The sequence below is a fragment of the Notothenia coriiceps genome, unplaced genomic scaffold (assembly GCF_000735185.1).
Source record: "Notothenia coriiceps isolate Sejong01 unplaced genomic scaffold, NC01 NC01_scaffold00037244, whole genome shotgun sequence".
Lineage (NCBI taxonomy): Eukaryota > Metazoa > Chordata > Actinopteri > Perciformes > Nototheniidae > Notothenia > Notothenia coriiceps.
In genome coordinates, this window is record NW_011369945.1 from 14,469,820 (window position 1) to 14,494,098 (window position 24,279).

Here is a 24,279-nt window from a genome sequence, read left to right on the forward strand (position 1 = left end):
CTCTCACAATGTGAAAGGTGCTATGCCTCAGGCACAGCTCAGTGTGACGGGGCCCCCATGAGGGACCCCATGGTCGCTCCATGGGGAGGACTCCCTAATCCAGGATTATTCTCCCAGACCTGCAGCCAGCTGGATTAGCAGATAGTCTGTAGAAAAAGGCACCGTCAGCACTCTTTCCTTAGCAGCTCAGTGGATTAGAGCAGTGCAGGCGCTGAGCTGCCTGTGAGGGGCATAGAGCGGAGGAAGGTCCCCTCGCAGCCTCACTGCAGCACCATACATGGAGATGGAAAAAAGGGGATGGTTGAGCGCACTCTCATACACGAGGAAGAGTTGATTTTTCCATCCTTCACTTGGGGTGTTTAAATATGGTGTCAGGAGATAATGTTGGGCTTCACGGTCGGATGGTGCTAAACTAAATTGAGGATAAAGGACATTGAAATAAAAAAGCATTTACAGTTATTACTGCAGTAAAATCCATTACTCACGGCCCTGTGTGTAGGCCGCACTGTCCGACAGAAGACAGCTTCAATACAGCAGCAACCCGCCATCCCTCATTAGAGAGATTATCTAGCTTATGGTCGGTGTGGGCGTGAGATTGTACCTTTTTAAGTGTGTTGTGTGTGTGTGCTGGTGAGAGAGAAAGAGTGTTTGAGAACGGCAACTGGTTGCATTTGTATATATTGTGTTCATTGTGGTCTGTGTGTGAAACCGAGTGCACGATCACAGCAGTGTCAGATACCCCATGCTCGTTTCTGCAGCCGGTAATCAGCTACTATTGATTGTAAAGTAGTCAATGAGAGAAGAGTCTCAATGTGCCCTCAAAGCTGCCGCGGGCGGATCGATCACGGCCTGCTGCTGAGCCTTTGTGTGACCGGCATAATGGAATGTGCACAGCAGTGTTTACTTTCCTCGATAAGAACAAAAGAACATGTTCTTTTTAGAAATATTGTGTCCATTGTTGGTCATTTATTTCTACAAGGTTAAGAAATATAATCTTGTTTTCTTGCTGTTGTTAAATTCCAAAGCAATTTGTTTATCACCGTGCAAACCAATGCATGTGTTCATCGTCCATGAGACTGAGATGCATGCAAACACATTACCTCCCTATCAAATCCACATCCTATCAACTTGATGCAGAGAAAGAGGCCATATTGAAATTGCCAGGTGCCTAATTTGGTCTTTGTTTCACATAATTGAAACCACTCATCCCTCCCCCACTGAAGGGGGAGAGAAAGTGAGAGAGAGACTGGGTAGAGAAGAGAGAGAGATAATTGCCTTATAAGGCAGTAGGCTGTTATGAACGTGACGTCTCATTCCCAGCAGCGTGCTGGCAGATGATACGGTAAAGCCCACATCTCAAATCCATCTGAAGAAAGCTGGCTCTCACAGGCTTTGGTTTGATAGCTCCAGCTGTCTCATTTAGGACTGCATGTGTGTGTAGGAGTGTATATGTGAATGTTCTGAAGGGGGATGGGTGCATCTATGTGTTTTCGAGGGGTGCATGTGTAACGTGTTATTGACTCCTGAATTACTTCTGTGCTGGGGGATTTAGTTGGAATTTTAAGTGTGTGTGTGTGTGGCAGCGGGCAGGAGAACATGGATGATGAATAGAGAGGAGTGTGTGAGTTTAAATGTGTGTGAGTGGGATGCTGAGTCAGGTGGATGATTTACAATGTAAGCATTGCAGTGCAGGTGGAAGCACACACACAGACACGCCATGTGTAACATCATTTCTCTCTTTTTCTTTTCTGTTCTCCTTCCACCTCCCCCTCTTTGTGTCTTTCTTTCACGTCCTTCGATCGGATCTCTCTTCCCCTTCCTCATCCTCCCCTTCTTGTTGCATCCCTCTCTGTTGCTCTTCTCTTTCCCCTCTCCATCACCATCCCTCGCCTTTTCCCTGCATCTCACTGTTCCCCTCCCCCAACCAGACAGCAGTGGCTGGATGTGTTTGTGTGCATGTGTGATTTTGTGTGTGTCTGTGAGTGTGAATGTGTGTGTGCGCTCCCAGCTGGGGGCAGCAGTAGGGAGGGATGTTCATTGGGGAAATGGAGGACGTTATACAGTCTGCTCCTCTTGGAAAACCGTCAGTGTATCATCTCTCCTTCTCGATCCTTTGTCAACCGTGAATTTCTTCTTCTTATCTGTTTTTTAACACATCTCTGTTTTACTGTATCTGATTTTCCTGCTAAAAAAGATTCCACTCTACCTGTCACCCCTGGTCCTCTCTCTCTCTCTCTCTCTCCCTCTTTATTCTGCATCCCTGCCTTCTCTGATTTTCCGGGATTCTTTTCAGTGTTGCTGGTGCCCTCTCAGCATGAGCCACTTCCCCCCCACAGAGAGGGTTTTCTCCTGTCACTACACACTCCTCACAGGGTATCCTCTCTCTACCAACAGTCTCTTCAATTCCCAGCCCTCCATTTATCTTTGCTCTTCTTTTCTTTTTTACCTCATTCTGGCCTTTTTTTGTGTGTTAGAAGTGCCGCAAGCTCCTTTCAATTATCTTCCCCTTCTTCTCGCCGGTCGCTGGGAGACAGCTTTTCTGTGCAAATATTTGCTTTTCATGAATATGCCATCATTAAGCACCCTGCATAGGTGTGGGCGAAGCACCGACGAAATGTTAATTGTGGCTCGGCGAGGCCCTCTTGTGCATTCCTCCCCTTGCAGGAATCTGGCAGGAGCTCAGACAGGGAACAGACGTCTGGGTCAGGGCAGGCTCAGGCAGAGAGAGTGGGAGAGGACGAGAGAAAGAGGGGGAGCAAGGAGAGGCGAAGGGAAATGAGCAGTGTGAAAAAGCGAAATGGGAGTGAAACTTAGCTAGACAGATGTAACCATGAGGAAGAACTTCTAAACCTCCATTTGCAGCACCAGGTTGAGCATCCAGTCTAATCCTCCAGGTCTAACATGAACCGTGGGGGGGGTTTGTCTTTCGGAAAGAGCTGCTTTGTTCCTCTTGAACGCACTTCCCGACCACCTGAAGGCACATCAGACACTGGACTCAATTAAAGAAATCCTTTAATATTTTATTTTTGAAATGATCGCAGTATTTCTGAGTTACTAAAAAGCTAACCACAAATTCTTACCCCGCTGCTTCAGATTGAACCTTTCCCCTGTTGTTTTACCTGCTTTTAATTACAGTGTGGCTTTATCCTCCGGGTTCCCCTTTGAGATCTGCATTTAATGAAACATGTGTTATTTATAAAATGCCTTATCACTTTTACTATTAGGGCCAGGAAAGAAATGAGTGTGCTTATACCCCCAGGGAGTTCAATTGTAGTACAACTGGATGAGGACCAAGAGGCCAGTGTGAAAAGAGGGATTAGAGTCCGTTTCAACATGGAGCTGGTATCTGTTGCAAGATCGCCTTAGTATGGTGAACAGCCACCGCTTTGTTTTAGGCCAGGAATGCAGCAGGGTACCTAAATTAGGGGCAGACATTTCTGTTGGCATCGGGCTTGGCTACGTTGGCAGAGCTCCTTAAAAGTGAGAAGTGGACACTGTGATATGGAGTAAAACAGTTCAGGGATCTAATAAGGACCATATAAAACATTGGGCAGAATCAGCAAAGGTCTGGTTGGAATGATAACCAGCAGGTTGTTGGCAAAGACAGAGCAAAATCCCATTCTTTAACCCTTTCCTGACATCCTAACTGCAGATTGGATGGTAATGGTCATGATGAACCAGTGGTGGAAGAAGCACACAGATCACTTGCTTAAAGATCACCTATTATGCAAAATCCACTTTTTCATGTCTTTTATGCATCAACATGTGTCCCTTCTGTGTAAAAAGATTCTGAAAGTTTCAGGAAAAAAGATTTGCTCACTTTTTGTCCTTATTCATTTATATAAAATGTCTGTCTTAAAATGAGCTGATCAGATTTGGGCCACTTTATGATGTCATAACGATTTTTTGGCTTGTGTAACCATTAGCCAATAACCAACCAAGGTAACCTTATCACCTGAATCTCCTCCTGGAGCACCATTGTGTTATTTTTAACCAAATATCTCTCAGAGGGGCGTGGGGAGTGGCTTCTTATTTTCATCTAAAGTAACAGACAGAGAATCAGCACTTTTGAAACAGGGCTGAAACAGAGGGGATTATGGGATGCTGCAGTGCATGATCTGTTTGGTATTTCGAGCCAAACACTTCAGAGACATGTTTGTATATATCTGAGACCTATAATATATTGATGAAACACTGTATAAACATGTGTTTGCATCATACAGTAGAGTTTGATCTTTGAAGTATCCCTCCTTTACAAGCAGGTGTAGAGCTTTCCTTCAGTGATGCCAGCAGTTTGTCTCTTAATACTGTATGCCTATAGGCCAAGCTCTCATGGGCCCAAGAGGGTGTGGCCTTCTGTGGCTGCGTAACCCTGACCAAAGAGGTCATAATGACTCCCANGGGGGGGGTTGCTGATTGAAGGTCTTAATGTTACATTTTAGCAGCAATTTGAAGATGTTTTCAGCCCCAGGAGTGTCACTCAAAAGCCTCGGAGGGGAGACCATCTTTACATCTGGGACTTGCAAATCACAGAGGCAGGATGCTGATCACTTTCTATCCCCCTGTGAAGCTTAAATCGTCCCTTTCCCCTCTGCCCCATTGTATTTCTCTAAAGAGTCCCAATTTTCTTCTTTCCCCCCCCCCCCCCCTATGATCACAGCTGTAATTAAAGAGACTGGTCAGGGGGGGGGGCTCTACGGCTGTTCTCCAACTCATTACCAGATGTTTGGAGGTCACTCCAGTTTATACACACACTCGCTCTCACACACCGTACAGTTTCACCCTGGTGAGTGAGAAGAAACACAAAAAGCGGATACATTCATGTGGACTGATTCTGAGTGTTGATAGTGCTTTGTCATTCGCTTTTAAGGTGAAAGTGAAGAGAACACTGAAGGGAAATAAAAACACTGTGCTGTCAATTTTTCACAAGCCTTTCTAAAAATGAAGAAAAGTCTTCGAGTAAAACACAAAGCTGTCTATTTTTCTGTCAGGATAAAAACATGATGTATTCTTTCTTTGGCTGACAGCGCTGTCATATCAATTCTATAAATAAACATTGATTGATTGAATTCAATACCTCAACACGCTTGAAATGATATCTTAGGGTGGGAAATGATTAAGCTCCTGTCTCAACAGGTAGCGAGAACATTTGTGTCTGACTTACCAGAAGGAAACAAATGCCTGGATTCCTCCTGCCTGACGGGAAAACTATTTTTTAACGGAGTGATATTATGAGAATGTTCCTTTCCTTAATCTGATAGGAAAGAGGATATATGCAGAGCCCTGTCATGATGCGAGTGTTTGTCCTGTAAACACATTCTTACCTCTGTTTTGGGCTTGTGTGTTTTCCATCAAACATGTTGTGCCCTCTATATGTCGAGGAGTTGCTCATGCAAGGCTATAATATTGCTAAATATTTGTAATTGCTGATATAAACGCAAACATTCACTTGTTTAAAAACAAAATTAAAGAAAAAATGTAAGTACCATTCATTTCTTATAATATCATTTGTAGGTCAACCCCTCTTTGTTAGCACAGAGGGTTTGGATTTCTTGTTAAAAATGTCCTGCTCAGACTCGAGATCTGCACATGTAATTTGATATTCACACAAGTATTCTATTGTGAGAACATTTTTCATAAATTCAAGTTCATGTCCTGTGAATGAATCTCCAGTTACATTTGACCCTCGGTCAGAGCAGTCCGCACGATTTCAGGCCGCTTGCCTCAGACCCTGATGTGACCCCTGCCCACAAAGCCCATGGAAGTTTGCCAAGCCAGCAGCAGACTCAAACCTGAAGTAGCCCCGGAGCAACAATTCCCCGGTGATTGTCCATCCTGCTCCAAGAGGAGAGCAGCCCCCTGCTCTGCTGCCCGTCCAGCAGCAAACCGTCCTCATCGCAGAATCATGTGATACTGAACGATGCAAATAACATTCTGGTAAGGCAGGGTTCAACATTGCACCACATGAAAAGTGACAATCATCCTCAGTAAGATCGTAGAAGCAGGGACTTTGGGGGAGAGGAGTCAGAGGGAGGGACAAATTGTTCCAGCAGATGGATCCAAACCAACGTGAGGCAAAGACCAGCCAAACTCCCCAAAGCCCCTGCCCTCAGGACTGTTTCCGGAAGGTGAAAATATCCCTGGTTTTGGAGATTTTTTTGCCCTCCGGCGTGGGGGTGGGGTTGGTTGAGGGCGAAGGCGTGATTGAGAGGGAGGGTGAGGAGGGCTGGGGGGTGGAGGTGCCTCCATAGGGGCAGCTCTGTGAGTCCGGGTGTTCACCAGAACACTCCACAGTGGGGATGTAGCGGCTGTCCCACATCCCCGGGCCACACAGTTTACAAAGGTCGTGTAGGCTGCAGGGGATTCTGGGTAGCAGGCGGAACTGGTAGAGAAGGCTGCGGGCCTGGAAGCGCAAGGGCAAAAGTGTCAAAATTAAATAAAATATGTAAAAGAGTGAAAGGAACTTTGTATTGACAAGAAACACAGTCAGGGAATGCTAAACAGTTGCTGATATCACAGTGGAGAAAGCTTTAGATTAAAACAATACCCTTGAGTCTGGTAACAAAACAATGTCAAGGTCAGCGAGCTAAAAAGCCAGCGTGCATCGGATGCAAAATCTCAGGCAACAACGAAAAGGAGCCACGCCAGCTGCATGCTAACGTAGCGCACTGCCTGTGGTTGCAGCCGTACCAACACAGCATCCATAAACATGAGGCACTGACACAATAGCAGGGATGCAGATCATAAATCCTCTGCAAGGCACGGCCGCATCCCATTCGGCACCTCAAGGCCTCTGCAGCAGGTTACAGTGTGTCAGAGGCGCTCTGCTGCAGCGTTAGGGGGGGCTTCGTGATGCAAAGACAACACTGTATTTTGATAAATGTAATGCAGCCGCCTGGGAAACATGGTCATAACCACAGATTATTTTAATAGTTAAGGATGAGTGACGTCCTATTTACTATGGGTGGGGAATATTCAAGGTTAAATATTTCCGTAGAAATTAAAGAGAATGAATGGGATCTTATGGGAATCGCTCTGGTACTATTTACCATGTCATTAACCATGTTATATGCAAATTGAAATATTATACAATATCTAACGCATACATAATCAACTTCTCTGACAAATCTATGAATGCGTCACAATGTGAAACGAGCCAAGTGGTGAGTTAGCTAGGTAACAATTGAACTAAACCTGAAAGGTACTTTAAAACCTTGTGACAGCAACATTGGCTGTTTCTCAATTTAGGGTTAAAAGAGAAAACTCATTTATTAAATAAATGTTTTACCATCAAAAATGAATGTTAAAGGAGAATGCACTCAGAGGGATGTACATTTACTGAATTTATTTTTAAGGTGATGATAGAAAATTCCAGAGCCTAACTTCCCCTTGAAATTTCTCAGAAATTATGCAAAAATGTCATGGACATTTTGTGGAATTTCTCCCACTCTTTGCGACCCTATACACAGTTGACAATAAGCGGGAAAACCCAGAGCATTTACTGCTGTTTACCTTGCGTAACACCAGCTCTCCATTCATGTGCATGGAGAGGTTGCTGAAGTGGAGCAACATTTGGTCCGTGGCGAGCTGCTGATCTGACACATCCTCCCCGTACAGAACAATGATGGCCACACACAGGAACAGGTGAAAGTAGTCTGTCTATGAAGAGAGGGGGAAATGTTCGTCAGCAAGTCAATACTGAAACACGAAAGCAGGAATATTTGCAAATTAGCCGTTTTTTTAAGCCCTAATGAAAACATGGTCTCCGATCTCTGGATTTAGTTGTGACCTTGCTGCGGGGTACAATTTGAAATGTACCATCTGTAGAGGAAGGACAAAAAATAGTAGCACAAAATTCAAATCCACCAAGAAACCCAGTTCAAGGGAAATGCAAATTATGAAGGTATAGTATTTGGAATTTTAAGTTAACAACAAATGAATTGATGTCTTCCATACACAGAAAAAAAATATTAATCAGAAATTCTTGCTTCTAAACCGAGGTTTTTACTCTGCTATTTCCTCTACCAGCACCTGGATCTAACAATCATAACATCTAGAAAGAATGGCATGCAGCAGGAAGACTGATATAAATTCTATATCATATCTAAGATTATTGAATTGATAACATTTGTATTACTTTTTACAATATTAATTTACAAAGCTGCGAGGCCATAAGGACATTCGAAATGTTTCATTTTCATGTGAACAAAATCAATAGTTGATATTATATATGTTGAATCTCTACTGAAAGTATTACGTATCGCTGTTGAATTAAACCTCTTCAAAACCAAGGGGTAGTATGACATGTTAAATGTATTTAGGAGGATTATTATAGTCTGTAGAGACAGGCTTTAAAAAGGGATAACATGGGATTTTTTTAAATGGCAAATTTTATATTAGCTGCATGCTTCCTGAAAATAATGAAAAATGTGATACTGTAGTGAAACAGTCGCAGCCTGTTTTCTCGTTTATGCAAAGTTTTTCTCACAAACTTGTGTATGCAAAGGAGCCGTTGAGACTTGGCCCTGACCTGGTAGTGAGCCCAGCAGGCCTCCCACATGCGCAGAGCCTCGGTGTCGGGGAATTCTCGTTTGAAGCAGAGCAGGATCCAGCGGTGGCAGAAGAGCAGCTGCAGGCCGTCCTCCCCCAGCCCGGTGAGGTGCTGGTGGAAGCGGGGCAGCATGAGGCGCAGCAGCTCCCGCAGGTACATCTGGAGGAGGATACACACTGTCTTACAAACGTGTACATTTCTAGTGAGATATTAGTGGTCTTCTGTACTGGGATTATGCTCCTTCAGGATGCACACGTTCGATAGATTTCTTTTGTACTTGGAATAGATCGGGGTTTGGTGTATTTGTCAATGTTAAGAAAACAACAATGAAGAAAATGTTGCTTTTTGAACCCGGTAACAGTGTCACAAATGTAAAACAAATCTGGACTTATCAACATCAAAGTCTGAGACAATGATCCTTATAAGTATCGGTTCATATGAATGTTTAGTTCATTTGAGCTTGAAACAAACTACTACATTGGTGCACAACTTCAGAGATTTAAATGAATATTCTAAATGTTTAGTGTTGCATTTTGTTGTACACCTTCACCTTCACACTGCTTATCAATTACAGACTGAAGTTGGTTAACGTGGGATTGTCGGTTTTAGTACAGAAAAAGAATCCGGACACAGATGTTGGATTTAGAAAGCGGACTTGCACTTCAGATGGACTTTACTGCCGCCTGTAAGTGTATCTCAACAGAAGAGTTACTCCATCTTGGTTCCACTTATATTCCACAATCTGACACATCTTACCAGCTGCCTCTCCATGTCTTCATCCCGCGGCGAGCTGATGAAGATGGTGTTCTCCATGAGGCCTACGAAGCACCAGAAGGTGTCGCTTTCGTCCTGGATCTCAGTGAGCAGGGGGGCCACCAGGTCCGACATGCCCTGGCAGTAGCCCATGTCAGGATTAAACACTGCATAGTTGAGCAGAATCCGCCTGGGTCAAACACAGCACAGGAACACCTTAGAAACATCTCAGCAGAAAACAGGACATCCAATACCGTGTAGCAACATAGTGTCATAAACATTTCACATCCCTCCCATAGAAATGTTCACGACCCTAAAGCCAAACCACTAAAAGCACGGTCCCGCCCGAGCACTGAATGATCCAGCATGTGTTTCTGCATTGCTGGTAATTCCCAGAAAAGCATGACAAGCCCTTCTTAAGCGGTTGCTATGCCAACTCTTCTGGTAACCAGGGACCTAATTAATGATTTTTTTTAATGTATACAGGTTCTACTTTGAAGTAAACTTCCCTGGCAGTCCTTGTGCATTAGTAAGGATTGTAGAAACAAAATGAAAACCCTAAGGACTTGTTTTTATTGTTATCAGTAAAAATAGATGTGATTTGGAGGAGTTTTTGGGGAAACACACATAGATTATGTGTTTGGAACATATATAAAAAATATCAGTATCTAAAGAATGACATGCTCAGACCAAATGCCCCAACATTTCCATACAATAGATATGAGGTGTCCGATGACGCATGAGGTAAGTGCTGTGCATCTGGACCTGTGCTGGGATCACCCTGCCCCAGAAGCAGCATGAGACATAATACCTAGACAAATACCAGGAGCCTCGATGAGAGTCACTAAACTAATATGCTATTTAAATCCTCTTGCTCCTCGTTTAGAAAAGCCATTAGCTTCGAGTATGCATCAAAAGTGCTCAGACGGCTTAGTCAGAGTCAATAAAGCATGAAACTCATTTGCGGCTCCCCTAGGGTTCAGAATATGAAATGAATAGGTACGCATGAGCGTTGGGCTGAGGAATGGGAATGATAAGGATGGATTGAGGGAAGGTGAAGGCACGAGAGACAAAGATAGAGATCATGAGTGGTAAAAAGGGGGGAAATGAAGAGAAGTGGTCTGACCTCATGATCTCCACATTGGGGTTATTCTCTCCTCTGAAGAAGTGGTTGCTGCGGTCTGTTCTCACCACGTCTTTATCCACCGTGAACTGGACCTTTCTCCAGAACTCGCTGTGCTCCTCCGGGCTCATGGACAATCTGAAAGATATGCCAGGCGGTAATGGAAAAATTTGATACAAGAAATAAAATCAAGAAGCCCTTAATTAAGTAGTTAAACTCAGTCAAGATCATTTTAAAGGACAAGAACAAGAATGTTAAAGATTTACTGCGCCCTCTTAGGAAATGAGGGTAATTAGAATGAAAAGAAATCTAATAATCTTTACCTCAAATGTTACACTGGTGTAAACACTAATGGGTAGATGCAAATGAGCCGTGGGGGTGGGCAAGCAGTGGACTGAAGGGGTATTTCAGCCCCATTGTTCCATTGAGGATAAAACCACAACAATAAAACACCCATCCATCCCTCTAAGAGTTAGGAACTATATTAGCAATGTACTCTGTGTGTGGCACACATGTACTCAAGTCCTAACAAGCAGAGGGGATTTAATTAACACTGTTTGTTTTCCATGTGGCCCCACCAGGAATAATGAGCGCACACCTGATGCAACGCCACGCAACTGTTTAGATTCAGCGCCGTGTGTTTGTGTGTTGCACCCCCCCCCCCAACATCTTTCTTTCTTTCTCTCTGGAGGAGGGCTTCTCAGGAGTTCAGAGCATGTTTTCATCATGTCATATGCATGAGGCTGGTATGGTGAAGCAAAACTGTAGTTGTGTTAATATTAAATCGAAGCCTGATAGTTTTAGACAGTACTACTGCTCTGGACTATTTGTTAATAATTTAGTTTTATTCTTATAGGGACAAGAATATAGCATGGATCAATACCAAAGACAAAAGCATTTATAGAGTAAGTTAGTGTGCACTGTAAAACCCAGATAAGCCTTTAAAATGCAAACATCTCAACAAGGAAATACACAGAAAACAGCACCAAGTAGAAACAATTCAACAATAAAGTAAGGAGTCCAACATATTTGTATTCCAGCTTCTCCCAAAAGAAAAACTTGCTGTCTGTTCTGAAACCTGCATTTCTTTGCATTTTCACCGTTGGTCGTACAAAACAAGACATTTTTTAGTTACAGACCAAATAATTAATTGAGTATATAAAGAAAAGGACTAAGGAAAATCATTGTCAGCTGCAGCCCTGGTCTGATCATGTCAAGTTGTGTCTTTGAACAAAGAATATTACCGACAGCGAGAAGTTAACTTCCTCATCTCTTCCAAGAATATTAACCAAAAATAGAACAAGAGTGTGAGTCACTGGTGCAGCAAGATGAGATATAAACACTTCCTCTTCAAACCAGCCAGAGATGAATTTTGTTACGAGGTAGATTTTAAATCTATTATTAACTTAAGAGAATTTCAACTTGCAGACACCCATAAATATAACCACCAGTGTTTGAGTGCAAGGATGGATATTTAAAGGCCAGACAATACGGTAAGTCTTCATGCCATACCTGGTAAAAGTAGTAGATGTAGAAATCAAGCTAATGTATGACAGTATAAGATAAGATAAGATGGACCTTTAGTATATATAGTTGTGTGTTTGTTAATCAAATTATAGGATTTAATTAGCTTTTAGTGTTCTTAAAGAGGTACTACACACTTGGTTGTAAACGTATATATTACTGTAGGCCACAACAATTTATATTATAAAATAATTTAAATGCCATCATGCCTGAGTCTTTTTACATTTTTCTAACAATGTGCCACAAGTTCTAATGACAATTATTGCCAATAAATATACTTACTAAAAGGCTTACTTGCAGTAGCTGCATTGATTCCCTTTGCAGCTGCTTGGTTATTAAGGTTAAGGGAAGGACAGAAGGTGAGGAGACAAGGAACAAAACCGTGGCCGTGTACCCTTCCTCCTAATGATCCACCCATGGCCCTGATGGCTGTTCTAGTGAAACAGGCTTTAAAAAGGAATCCACATCAAAGTCAGAACATGGGCTTTAATTACCCGACTTTCGATAAGGCCTTTTGACGTATTTAAAATGTTAATAGGCCATACAGAAGAAACCTGTCCAATTATCATTTTCATTATAGAGAGAGCAGCAGAATGTGTGAAAATATGTGCACACTCAACCTTTGTCTGATTGGTGAACACAAATAAAGATTTAAAGGAAGTGTGTGTGTGTGTGTGTGTGTGTGTGTGTGTGTGTGTGTGTGTGTGTGTGTGTGTGTGTGATGAATATGATCTGATAACCGCTGACATGTTTTCTCTCCAGAGACCTTTTTATTTCGCACCCGGCACCTCCCCTTAACACTTCGCTGATTGTGCGTATTGATTGCTCAGCGCCTGCGATGAGAAGCCACAACAGACTCACATGTGGTTCAATGTTTGACTGACTGAGCGTTTGGCAGCCGATACTGCTGCCATGTGACAGTCAACCTGCAGTTTCACAGTGTCAAGGATACTGCTGTTTATTTTGTGTTAATTGATTTCTGTAACGTCACATAAACCCTAAAATAACCTTCATTTTGGGCCAGAAATGTTGTCAGAATCCAGGAAATCTGCAGGATTCTAAATACTCAAATGCATATCCATTTCTACCACGCTGTTGCCCACCTCCTCTGCTGGATTTCATGGTAGTGGGTGCGTTTTTGCAGCCTCCAGGCCTCTCTCTCCTGGGAGGTGGAGTCATAGCTGTAGTAGTGCAGCAGGAAGGGCCACACCTCACCACGGATGGATGGGTCGATACCACCGAAGAAGATGGCCTGGTGGAGAGTGGGAGGCGAACAAATGCGGTGATTACGAAAGGGCAAACAGGGGGCACACAGGGAGGGGTCACTTCAAATAAGATATGCAGAGAGTGGTGTAGATGACACAGCCTGCCCTCAGCTGTCATCTTACAGAACTACATCTGATGTCTCATAAGTGTAACGATAGGCTGAGACAACGATACTTTACCGTCTGATAAAGTCGGAAACTGGTCTTGCATCACAGAAGCTCCATTTGCAACATCAACACGGAGAATTATTAAGACAGGAAACAAGGGAAGAGACATTTAACATAACATTACAATCACTAAAAAACATATTTTCAAAACCCTTTAACATGGATTGGATCTGGGATTTGACTCTGCATTGATTTTAAGGATTGACTCGTGCATAGAAGAGTGCTTCAGTCTAACATTGTGAAATCCTGGGACCCTGTATCTCCGATTTGATGGCGACCATTTTTATTTGCTGTTCAACACATGGTTGGGATCAAACACAATGTTGTTGGCAAGCCTCAGTATGTTATTATTGTAGGCAAAGGGTAGACATAACATCTTTGTGCAGATTTTCATTTGGTGGAGCAGATTCATCTCAACACTTGTTCCGTGCAGTTTTTGCAATACCGCAGAACACTCATAATAATAAAGTCAAAAACAGGTGTTGCAAAATGCTGCAAAACCGAAACTCCTGTAAAAAATAAATACACTGTATATCTGCATGTCCAGCGAAAACACTGCTCTCCTGTTTCTGCATTTGAGTATTTACAGAGGAAATGTTTTTGGTCACAGTCTAACTGCCACTGAGTCATTTCAGTAAGACGGTAAACCCTCAATTGAGTCAATCCCAGAGAACTCAGATGACTCAGAGGGGGGGCATTGGCCAAGACAAACCATCTCATTATTAAAAGACCAGAGTTGCTGATTCAAACCGAAAGCTATACACCGTGGGCTTTACTTTCAATATTACTTTCAGTGAGTGTGAAGCTTGACTGCATGGAAAGCAGCAGGTGAGACCATTTGCTTTCGAGGTGATGCAGTAGGATTGTAAAACGTGTACAGAAGGAAGTATCTCCTGCTGTGATACATGTAAAACATATATGGGTCGCTCTATGGTTTACCAAAGGTTTCAGTCATTTTGGCAGTAAACATTTGTTGTCAGAGCCTTATGCCGCCACAATGAAGCTATGGATAGGCCTTTTGTGTGCCACATCAAATAAGGCCAATAAGCACAGGCAAATCAAAGTGAGTTTCATTATGTGTGGCATTAGCAAAGAAAAAGCTGTACTTCAGAAAATGAAAGAAGAGTCTGTGATGTCTTTGAAGTGCAGCTTGGGGGAATAAACAATGTTGCACTTGGAAGTAATATTATTTACAGGAAAAGCCGCATTCATTTGTAAAAGTATGGCAACAAATTAAAGCCTTTTTTGGCTTTTGATCTTAATATTCACCAATAGTCTATGTACACATTTATTATTTGTATCTACCTATTTTTCTTAATTTGTTCTATTCGTAGTGATCTTTTTGACTTGCTGACATCTTTTATTAGTCATTATATTTTAAATCCAACTTCCAAAGTATTTAAAAAAGCAAGTATGCAATTAACAGCCTTTTGACATGATTAGAAATTGTTAAAAAAAGTATTGAATGAGTATTGTCATTCTTAGTTAGTTAAGCCGTCTATCTACATTACTCAATTTCATGGAAGCAATGTTTGTCACGTTAGTTTATTTAAACCAAAAACGGTTTATTTAATCATCAAAGGCTATTGAACCTGTAACAAACATTTACATTAATTATACATATTTTTTTAAACATGCAGACCCTAAGACAAACCTTGCGTAGCTTATACTCCTCCTCCACCTGGCCATTGTGGTTGAGGTGACGTAGCCAGGTGGTGACTTCCAGCCGTCGATAGAGCTTCTCCTCGGGGTGGGTCTCAGCCGAAGGCAGGGTGGGCCTCTGGATGGAAAACTGCATGCAAGATTTCTCATTTGCCACCTGACAGAAGAAGAAGGAAATGAGGATAACAAATGGGCACAGAACCAAAACAAGAGCACACAACTAAGAAAGAACACCTGAACAATTCTTGATACAACCAGATGCTAAAAAGTATTTTGGATTGGAACCCGACCTGGTCTTTGAGCTGAGTTTCCCTGCAGCACTTCCACTGTTGGAAGACCTCAGACAGCTTGTCCAGGCCAGCATGATGAAAGTGGAGGATCTTATATTGGCTCTCTCTGCTGGCGATCACCAGCTGGCCACTGGTACACGCCTCATCACTGCAAAGGCATCAAAAAGAGATTCAGAACAATCAGAAAATAGGATTCACAAAAGAAAGTCAAGGAAGGGGCTTAATAGGTCAGTAACAGACATACTTAAATACAATTACGCCATTTTGTTTCATTACTTAACTTAAATCTAATCGTTTTCCCCTTATTTTCATAAAACAAACCGACACCATCCTGAAACCCACAAAAACCTTGTGTTCTTGAACAGTAGCGCAAAAAGGTGACCCCTACATGACCTCCGTGACCTTTGCGCCCCCTGTTACCTGAAGAAGAGCCTCAGTGACCTCATGTGACCCAGGTCCACCCTGAAAACACCACACAACTGCTCCAGAGCCAGCACCTTCTGCTGCTCCTCCCACCGCACGGCTTGCGATTGGCCGCTGCTCTCGGAGGGGGCGTGGCTGTCCAGACTGGAGGCGGAGCTTAAAGAGTGGTTCATGGACTCCTCGCACAGCTCCCTGATGGAAAAAAAGAGAAAAGGAGTTAGCATTTCCTGATTTAATTTGTATGTGATTTACTGTGCTAAAAGGAACTGAGTCATGCTTCTCATGAAATCCAAAGGAAGGAGACATTGTTGTTTAAGCCCTAAAAATCTCTCTTATCTTGTACCTCACATTCAGAAACGGGGGCTTTTTCTTTGTGCAACATCGTTAATAAATATTATTTAGACAGCGACCAGCGGTGTTTAGCCCAGGGATAATTGTGCACACATATAGCTCAGCTCTGGCCTGTTGTTTTGAGTCTCAGTATGGTTCCACCATGAGGCTGAGAATGGGAGGAATGCATGGAGGCTTCTGAGGACACACACATACACACATACACATACACACAAGGAAGTCTGTACACACACAAATCATACTGTCTGCCTTCCAATTTCCCCTGTCATTCCCCCATGGCCAGCATGTTGTTCCCGGCACTGAAACCTGAGCCGAGGGTTTCTCTGCTGCTGGACGAGACACACAACTGTGCACACACACACAACCTATACACATTAATGTCCAGAGGAACACACATATGCAACAGAACTGAAAACGGACAAAGCTGTGTTCAGCAAAAACACACAGGTTTTTTAATCATAAGAATCATTAGCTGGCAAGTTTATACACACACACACACACACACACACACACACACACACACACAACCATAGCTAATGACCATAATGCACTTTCAAACACGTCTTCAGACATACCAATGCTGAGAAACGGACCAACACCAAAATGTGTTAAACCCCGCTGAAATTTGAGAAGTAGACGTCCACATGAAGTGATATGCTCACCACCTACCATCAAATACACTTTTTATTTATTCAAATAATTAAAACAGGATTAATTCCATTTAAAAAGTGTAGTTTATTTGCCCTGCAGTAATAATAAAAAAGCTACACAAACTGTTTATCTCTTTGTATGAAGGAATGTTTGTATTGTTGTGGAAAATGAAACTTTTCCCTCTAAAATAACTTTTATTAACAACTATTTTACACAAGAGGCCTGTCGGTCGGTACGTTGAAACTGCGTGGGAGGCAGGGCCCAGTCTAATCTATTACAATCTGAATCAATCATGTCTGGCTAATCATTTCCCCGTAAGCAGATGGGAAAATAACAAGGCCGATCAATCCAAGCTGCACAGTTTCCTCTGCTATCTTCTGATTTACTGCTCTCTGTCTCATGTATCACGCCACAAACCAGACGGCAGAATACAAGGAGAGTGCAGAGAGGCACAGAAGGCTCTGGTATGGGAGCAAGGCAAACTGAAATCCATTTTAAAGACTACTGTACTTGCTTTTTTATAAATATGATGACCGTAAAGTTCAGAGTGTTAACAAGGCCTTCGAGGCCATTTACATAATTCCCTTCATTCTTTCTGCACGCTTGGCTCGAAAGAACCAACACTATTTCCCTGCATATAAATACAAATGCAATAACTGTGGAAATTGTGGTGAGAAACAAGACTCCTGCCATTCTTGCTGTGCTGCATTTAGGCGTAGACTCATAACAAGCGATTAACAACGTCTGTCAGTGTCAACAGCTTCATTCTGCTCGTGATCTGTAGGCGGCAAAAACAGGCAGCAAGTCTCTGTACAGAGAGAACATTATGTAAACAAGCTGTTTTGATGGAGTCAGCCATGTCCCACCAGGCCAAGGTGAGATCAAAACTGCCCCGAGGCCCTTATAACACCTCTCTCCTCGTACATGAGGATTTGCCCTGGGGGAAGGTGCTGCCAGGTCACCCTGAGAACCAGGACAGAGGGCTGCGGGCCTCCGGGGATCCCAGGCCCTTCAGCTAATCCCCGGGGAGACGAGGGAGGGGTGAAGAGGGTGGTGTGTGGGCTCTCTGCAGTGCACACTTTGGAAAGTGGTCAGTACAGTCAGGAGTTTGAAAAAAGGAGAAACACATCTGACGCTGATTTTTGTGATGTCGGAATACTCCCAGAACCAAAAACAGTAGCACGCATTAAAGTCTGATGTATGTCTCCACTAGAAAGGGGATTGGGAGATAAATGTGAAGATTATTATAGTGCCTATAAAAAGGACTCGGTTTTATTATTTACTACATGGACTCTGGATACCCACAATCAATTCAAACGCCCTGACAATACAGATGATCAAATGTATTTGATTTGTAAGCATTTAAATCTACTTTGTATAGATATTTTTGTATTGATCAATGCCAAACAAATACTTGGATTTAATGCTGTAAAACAATCCATTAAAAACTTCCATAATAAATAATACAAAGTGAAAGAAAATACATTTATTTTCCCAATTTATTTTGTAATGATTTCGTTTGTTTTCTTATCGGTTACTTTGAAATCTCCAGTACTCGGATATTAATTAGAATAAAATACTGTAGACTGTGTGACTTGTAGACGGTATAATATAATACAGTGATACGTGGTTGTTGCTTCATTCTATGGCTCCTGAGATATATTCCTTTCATCTGAAGTAAAGCATGAAAAAGTCAGGACGGTCGGCAGAAGTTTCATAAACTCCTGGTAAACTCTGAAGGAACTTGTTAAGAAGCTTGACGGAGATTGCTGTGGATTTCTCTCTTTGCCCTCTCCCACCACTCTCCTCTTTCTCCCCCTCTTTTTCATCCACTCTTGCTCTCCCATACGCGGTTCTTTCTCTTTGAATGATTCCAAGTGACATGTTTCCAGTTCCTGGCCCCTTAACAGTGTCAATTAAAGCAAGGGAGAGAGAAAGAGAGATTGAGTGGGTTCCAGGGTTTTGGCTGCTGCTCCGCTCTCTTCAGTCCTCTAATCCGGAGAGCTGACATTCAGCCCAGCACAACAACCCCGGGAGCACTGGGAATCAAAGGGCTTCACACAGTCTTTAGTCAGGGAAGGGAGGGGGGGAGATATTTGAGAGGTGGGCAACACCGAAAGAAACAATATTGTGAAAAAACCGAGAGAATGAGCAAGAGGAAAGGATGCAAAATGAAGAGGGGAAGGAATGGACGGGTAGAGGACAATCAAAGGGGAAGGGAAAATAGGCAAAGAAGAGGACGAGTGCCCGAAACACTAACAGCAAGTGGAGCACAGAGGAATGGAGGAGGAGAAGGACAGAGTAAAGGTTAGACGCTGTGAAGCAGAGAGTGCTGCCAAGTCACACACTGACTGCACTTACAGCAAGCTGGGGTCTGAGAGTGGTTAGAAAGGCCTAAACACACACTCTCCCTCTCCCTGTCACACACTGACACAGGCTCACACATTCTGGGCAACATGTCAGGCCAAATAGCTGCGTGAGGAAACGGCCACGGAGGGAATCATAAAGTCAAACGGCCGTGAGGTCCAACCAGCAACACAATCACTGTCCAGATGGCTCGCCTGATTAGAGAAGAGTCTCTGGAAGCACTGAGGTTTTTGGGTTTGCAGATTTCGGGGACTTATTTTGGGCCATCTGGGAAATGATTAGACATTCAGACTGAGAGCTGCTTTAAGTGCATTAACCCATCTTGATCATTAGATGCCACCTACTTGAAGTCATCTACCTGCTTTCACTGCAAAAGGGTCTTTCAGCTGTAGAGCAGTAAGCCACCATGTGGCCTCAGAGTGGAAGTTATCTCTCATGGAATACATTTTTCCTTTTTGGCTCCACCTTGCGGTAGCTTAGAGTAACTGAAAAAAACAACTTAATTGTATTAACTTTTAACAAGAAACCATTATAACAAAGGTCTATGAGAGCTTGTTATTTATGTTTTCTCAGATAACAATTACTGACATTTTTGTTCTGAATGTATCATCATTTTCATATTATTATTTGTGGTGGTAGCAACTGCAGGAAAAACATACAGAAAAAAAGTGTTTTTCTTTAAATGCTAACATTTTTTTGTGTATAGAAAATAAGTTAGACTTTTCTCTGACTTTGAAAAACCAGTTAGCAAGTGTCAGGTAGAAACACGTTTTTAATTGTTCATGGTAAAAATGTATATTGTTTAATTTCAAGTTGGTCCACAATACATGCCTTGTGAAAAATTGTAAAGAACACTTTATACATAAAATGTAAAAAATTGTTTTCATCTTTTATAGTCTGCTCAGTATTGCTAAGGTTGGGGGGAATTCAGTGGATTGGACCTTACTTTGCATTTGTTTCTGGCTACAGCCCTGATTACAGATTCAGTTTTTCCTCGTGTCCCTCTTCCCAGGCTCTTTAAAATCTAAGTACGACATATTTACATGACTGATTTTGCAAATAAATAATTCCAAAATACAATTCATCCCTATTTAGTACAACAACAACAATCAGCAGCATGTGTCATCTCTAACAAAGGCCTGACGATAAACAATGAGTTATTGTTTATTCAAGAGACAATTACTAACACTGAACAATATTGTGCAACAAATGCTTTGTTATTTGACAGAACAGGACTGGAGCATCTGACAGCAAGTCTTTAGAGCTCCAACAGAGATAACACGGTTCTGTAATTAAATCTAAATTTAAAAAGCAACTTAAAACGGTCCAGCAACACCAGATAGTTGTTGCTTCAATTGTTGGTATATCTTCTAGAAAAACTGCAAAATTAAGTGTTGTCAAAGGAAATAAATGATGGAAAAACGCAAGGATGAATAGCAGTTACAAAGTTATAGACTTAAATAATAACTGCAGGGTGTGTGATCACAACACCAACTACAATTCATTGTTTTTTACGTTTCTTCTCTAATGAAAAGCTATCGGGCAGTCAGGAAATGAGGAGGGAAACAAAATAGCCTTACAGTGCAGTATGAAGTACTCGGCTACCAGAATGCAAAGCACATCTGAAGTTTTGATGATATTTAGGACAGTGGTGGAGATATAAGTAGAAGAAAGCCAATAAAAAAGATATATTTGACCAACACGGCTAACTAAACATAGAATAAACTCAACTCTGCCTTTAAAAGGTGTTTGGCTCGAAACACCAAACAGATCATGCATTGTGGCATCCCATAATCCCCTCTGTTTCAACCCTGTTTCAAAAGTGTTCTCAAAGCATCTCACTTCGGTTAAATTAAATCCTTGCGTCCCTCACTTGCGTCGTTTCCCTGCGTTTAGTCCCTCCCACCAGGGAAGCATGGAGAGACGCAAGGAAACCACGAGAAGCAGGGGAACTAGTTTTAAGAGCAATGGGACGTCCTTTCCTCCGGAGCGTCACGTGAAGCGACGTCCGTTTGTGATGACTCCGCACAGCTGATCGTCTGACAGCAGCTCTGTCCCCGTTATTTCCACACACACCCCCGCCACACATTTACTGATATAAACATTTGTATCATCTGTTGTAGACTCCAATAAATAAAATAAAATAAGAACTCATTCTCAAAAAAGATAAACGCCATTCTTAAAATGTATAAACGAACAATAGTTTGATTAATATTGATTAGAGTGCACAATAGAAATAAAATAATTCAGAGAAGAAAAAGAGTATGTTATCTATCAAAACCCAGTTAGATTAACATTCATTGGATTGCACACTTTGTTTGTTTGTTTGGATATGTAGCACATTAACATTTTATATAATACTTAATGACTGACTGAATGGAAATGAAAATAAATGAAAATGTAAAACGAAAAAAGCGATCATGAAAATGTTTCCAAATAATGAATAAAATGATTTTTGACCACTTTGTTGTTCAGATATATCATGTGTAATATAAATATATGTGTAACTAAATGATACATGAATTGAAACAAAACACAGTATAAACTGAGGAGTGACTCCTGTGAGGTTCATGTATTTTCTTCACTCCGCTGGGAAACTGCTCTCATGTCAAGAAGCATCAGATCACTGCATCGACTGCATCGTCCAATCAGTGAGCGATACACAGTAAGGGGGCGGGGCGAGTGTCTGAGGATTTCACTGGAGGATGATCTGGTAGTTCCTCGATTATCGCTCCTCCGTTATCGCTCCTCGATCCTCGGTACTCCGGTACCAATAAGGCCACTGGGACCCTACTCAAGATGGCGCAGATGATACCAAGACCGAGGAGCGAGGAAATGAAAAATAACCGAAGTGAGACGCAGCCAGGGACTTATTCCGGTGAGAACGCGATCTACTAGGACAGTTTGAGGGACTAAAGAGTTCGGGGGGAACAAGTACCGGGGACAAGTACCGGCTAAGTACTTGGTGTGAAAGCAGCTAATGGTGCTCTAGGAGGAGATTCAGGTGATAAGGTTGGGGGGGGGTGTTACCTTGGTTGGTTATTAGCTAATGGTTACACAAGCCAACAAATCGTTATGACATCATAAATGGGCCAAAATCTGATCAGCTTATTTTCAGACAGGTTTTTTTTATATAAATGGATCAGAACAAAAAGTGAGCCAATCATTTTTCCTGAAACTTTCAGAATCTCTTTACACAGAGGGGAGACATGTTTATGCATAAAAGACATGAAAAAGTGGATTTTGCATAATAGGTAACCTTCTAAATAACAGCAAAAATAGTTAACTAATGCAGCTCATTTCGACCCATTCACTGACCTGCTCTCACTGTCCAGGAACACAGAGCCGCTGCTCTCACAGAGGGCCTCGCTGACGGGCGACAGGCAGAACGGGGAGGAGAACGTGTCCGAGTCCGAGCCCATGGTGCTATCCCGACTCACTTCGTCCGACAGCTCGCAGGAGCCCTCGTCGCCCTCCTCCCCCGCGGAGGGCAGCGGCTGCTGGTGAGAGGAGGGGTCCGCTCCGGCCTCTGCCCCCTCAGTGGAGGTGCTGCTGGTAATGTTCCTCTCCTCATCCTCATCTTCCTCCTGGGCTGCTGCGTGACGGGGATGGGGTCTGGAGGGGATGGTTGGTTTAAAACATTATTAGCACTATTTCTAATTCTTATCTAATACGTGATTTTTCTGATATGGAAATATATGATTCTATTTAAACATGGTTTGCAATTAAACAGGTTAACAGTACAGTGACAGATTTGGCAGATTATAAAGTGAATACAATACAAAACAGGAATGTACAAATCTCCTATCACAGGGAAGGATTTAATGAGTTTCAATCGATTTTGGGGAATATTTGGGGAATACCTTTGCCAAGAAGTATAATAAATGAGAGATGTTCATTGTATTACATATTAAATTATTATATTACATTTCATTTGGCTGAAGCTTTTATCCAAAGTGACGTACAATAAGTGCGAAAACCATAGAGATTCAAACTGCAAACAACAAGGAAAGTGCAGAGAAAATAATACCATTGTGTAGTAATATCAAGTACTGTAATATACACTGTAATTCTGAACAATAATATCATTGTTTTCTTTAAGAACCCCTATCCAAAATGTCTGAATGCATATACATAATAGCAAATAGCAACAAATGTGCCTTTAGTTATTTAGGACTCATTAGAAATCTTTGATGAATCTAAGTTAATTGTATTGGGTCTCAGTGGGATACTATGTAGTGCTCTTTAAGAGATGCATTATTAATTATCACAATAATAACATGCTTTTTGTGTGACCTGTTAAAGATAGTGGTGCACGATAATTATCGGCCCGATATTAGGAATTATGACGTCATCCCGATAAAAGTATTAATAGCCCCGATAATATACAATATATTTTTGGGTAAAAAAAAAGAAAAAAATACTGCGGTGTGGGTGGATTGGGATGAGGGGCGCTTGTTTTTTACTCGGCTCCTCCCGTTTTGCCAGTATTAGTGGTTTAGGAAGAGGGGAGTTTTTCACAAATCCAGCGCTCCCTAACTCATGCCTGGCTGTGACGTAAATGGTGTGCGGCCGTGAAGCCAGGACAGTAAACAAACATGTCGTCGGTAGTATGGGACTATTTCAAAGTTTCAGAGTTAGATAGTTCGCTTGCTATTTTTATAACAAATGCAATGCAGAAGTTCCACGAGGAGGGAGAAAGGCAACGAGCTATAATACTTCCAACCTGATTAGTCACCTGAAACATCGCCATCGCTACGATGGTGTGTTAAAAGCGTACGAAGACGCCCTGCGCTGCTAAACTAGCGGCGAATCCAAAGCCAGCCGCAAAGGCACCGGGGCTTTACCTATCGACGAGGCTTTTGAAAAAGGCAAGAAGTTTGCCAGAGACGACCCCAGGGCTAAAACGAGGAAAAAAACTACAGGTACATTTAATATATATATATATATTATATTATTATCGGTTATCGGTATCGGTCTTGAGAAGCAGGAAGTTATCGGTATCGGTTTCAAAAAACCAATATCGTGCATCCCTAGTTAAGAATGTTACATGCTCTTTTGGATCTAAAGTTCCCTTAATACCTTAATGAGAGACAAAAGGGGATGCAAGAGGGATGAGGGGGACTAGGATGTGAGGAGGGGGAGGGGGGA

The 24,279-nt window shown here is 42.3% G+C and overlaps 1 protein-coding gene across 1 annotated transcript in view; it reads right to left on the reverse strand.

Annotated features, from left to right (window-relative positions):
• Positions 1-4,407: 4,407 nt before the first annotated feature.
• tbc1d16 (TBC1 domain family, member 16) overlaps positions 4,408-24,279 on the reverse strand; it is a 26,106-nt gene continuing 6,234 nt past the window's right edge. The window contains exons 4-13 of the mRNA XM_010793663.1: positions 22,447-22,743; positions 15,757-15,951; positions 15,337-15,484; positions 15,039-15,203; positions 13,055-13,203; positions 10,431-10,565; positions 9,308-9,494; positions 8,531-8,710; positions 7,513-7,659; positions 4,408-6,403 (exon numbers count right to left, since the gene is read on the reverse strand). Of these exons, the coding sequence (XP_010791965.1) occupies positions 6,110-6,403; positions 7,513-7,659; positions 8,531-8,710; positions 9,308-9,494; positions 10,431-10,565; positions 13,055-13,203; positions 15,039-15,203; positions 15,337-15,484; positions 15,757-15,951; positions 22,447-22,743 (1,897 nt within the window). The 3' untranslated portion in view covers positions 4,408-6,109. The remainder of the gene's footprint in view (positions 6,404-7,512; positions 7,660-8,530; positions 8,711-9,307; positions 9,495-10,430; positions 10,566-13,054; positions 13,204-15,038; positions 15,204-15,336; positions 15,485-15,756; positions 15,952-22,446; positions 22,744-24,279) is intronic.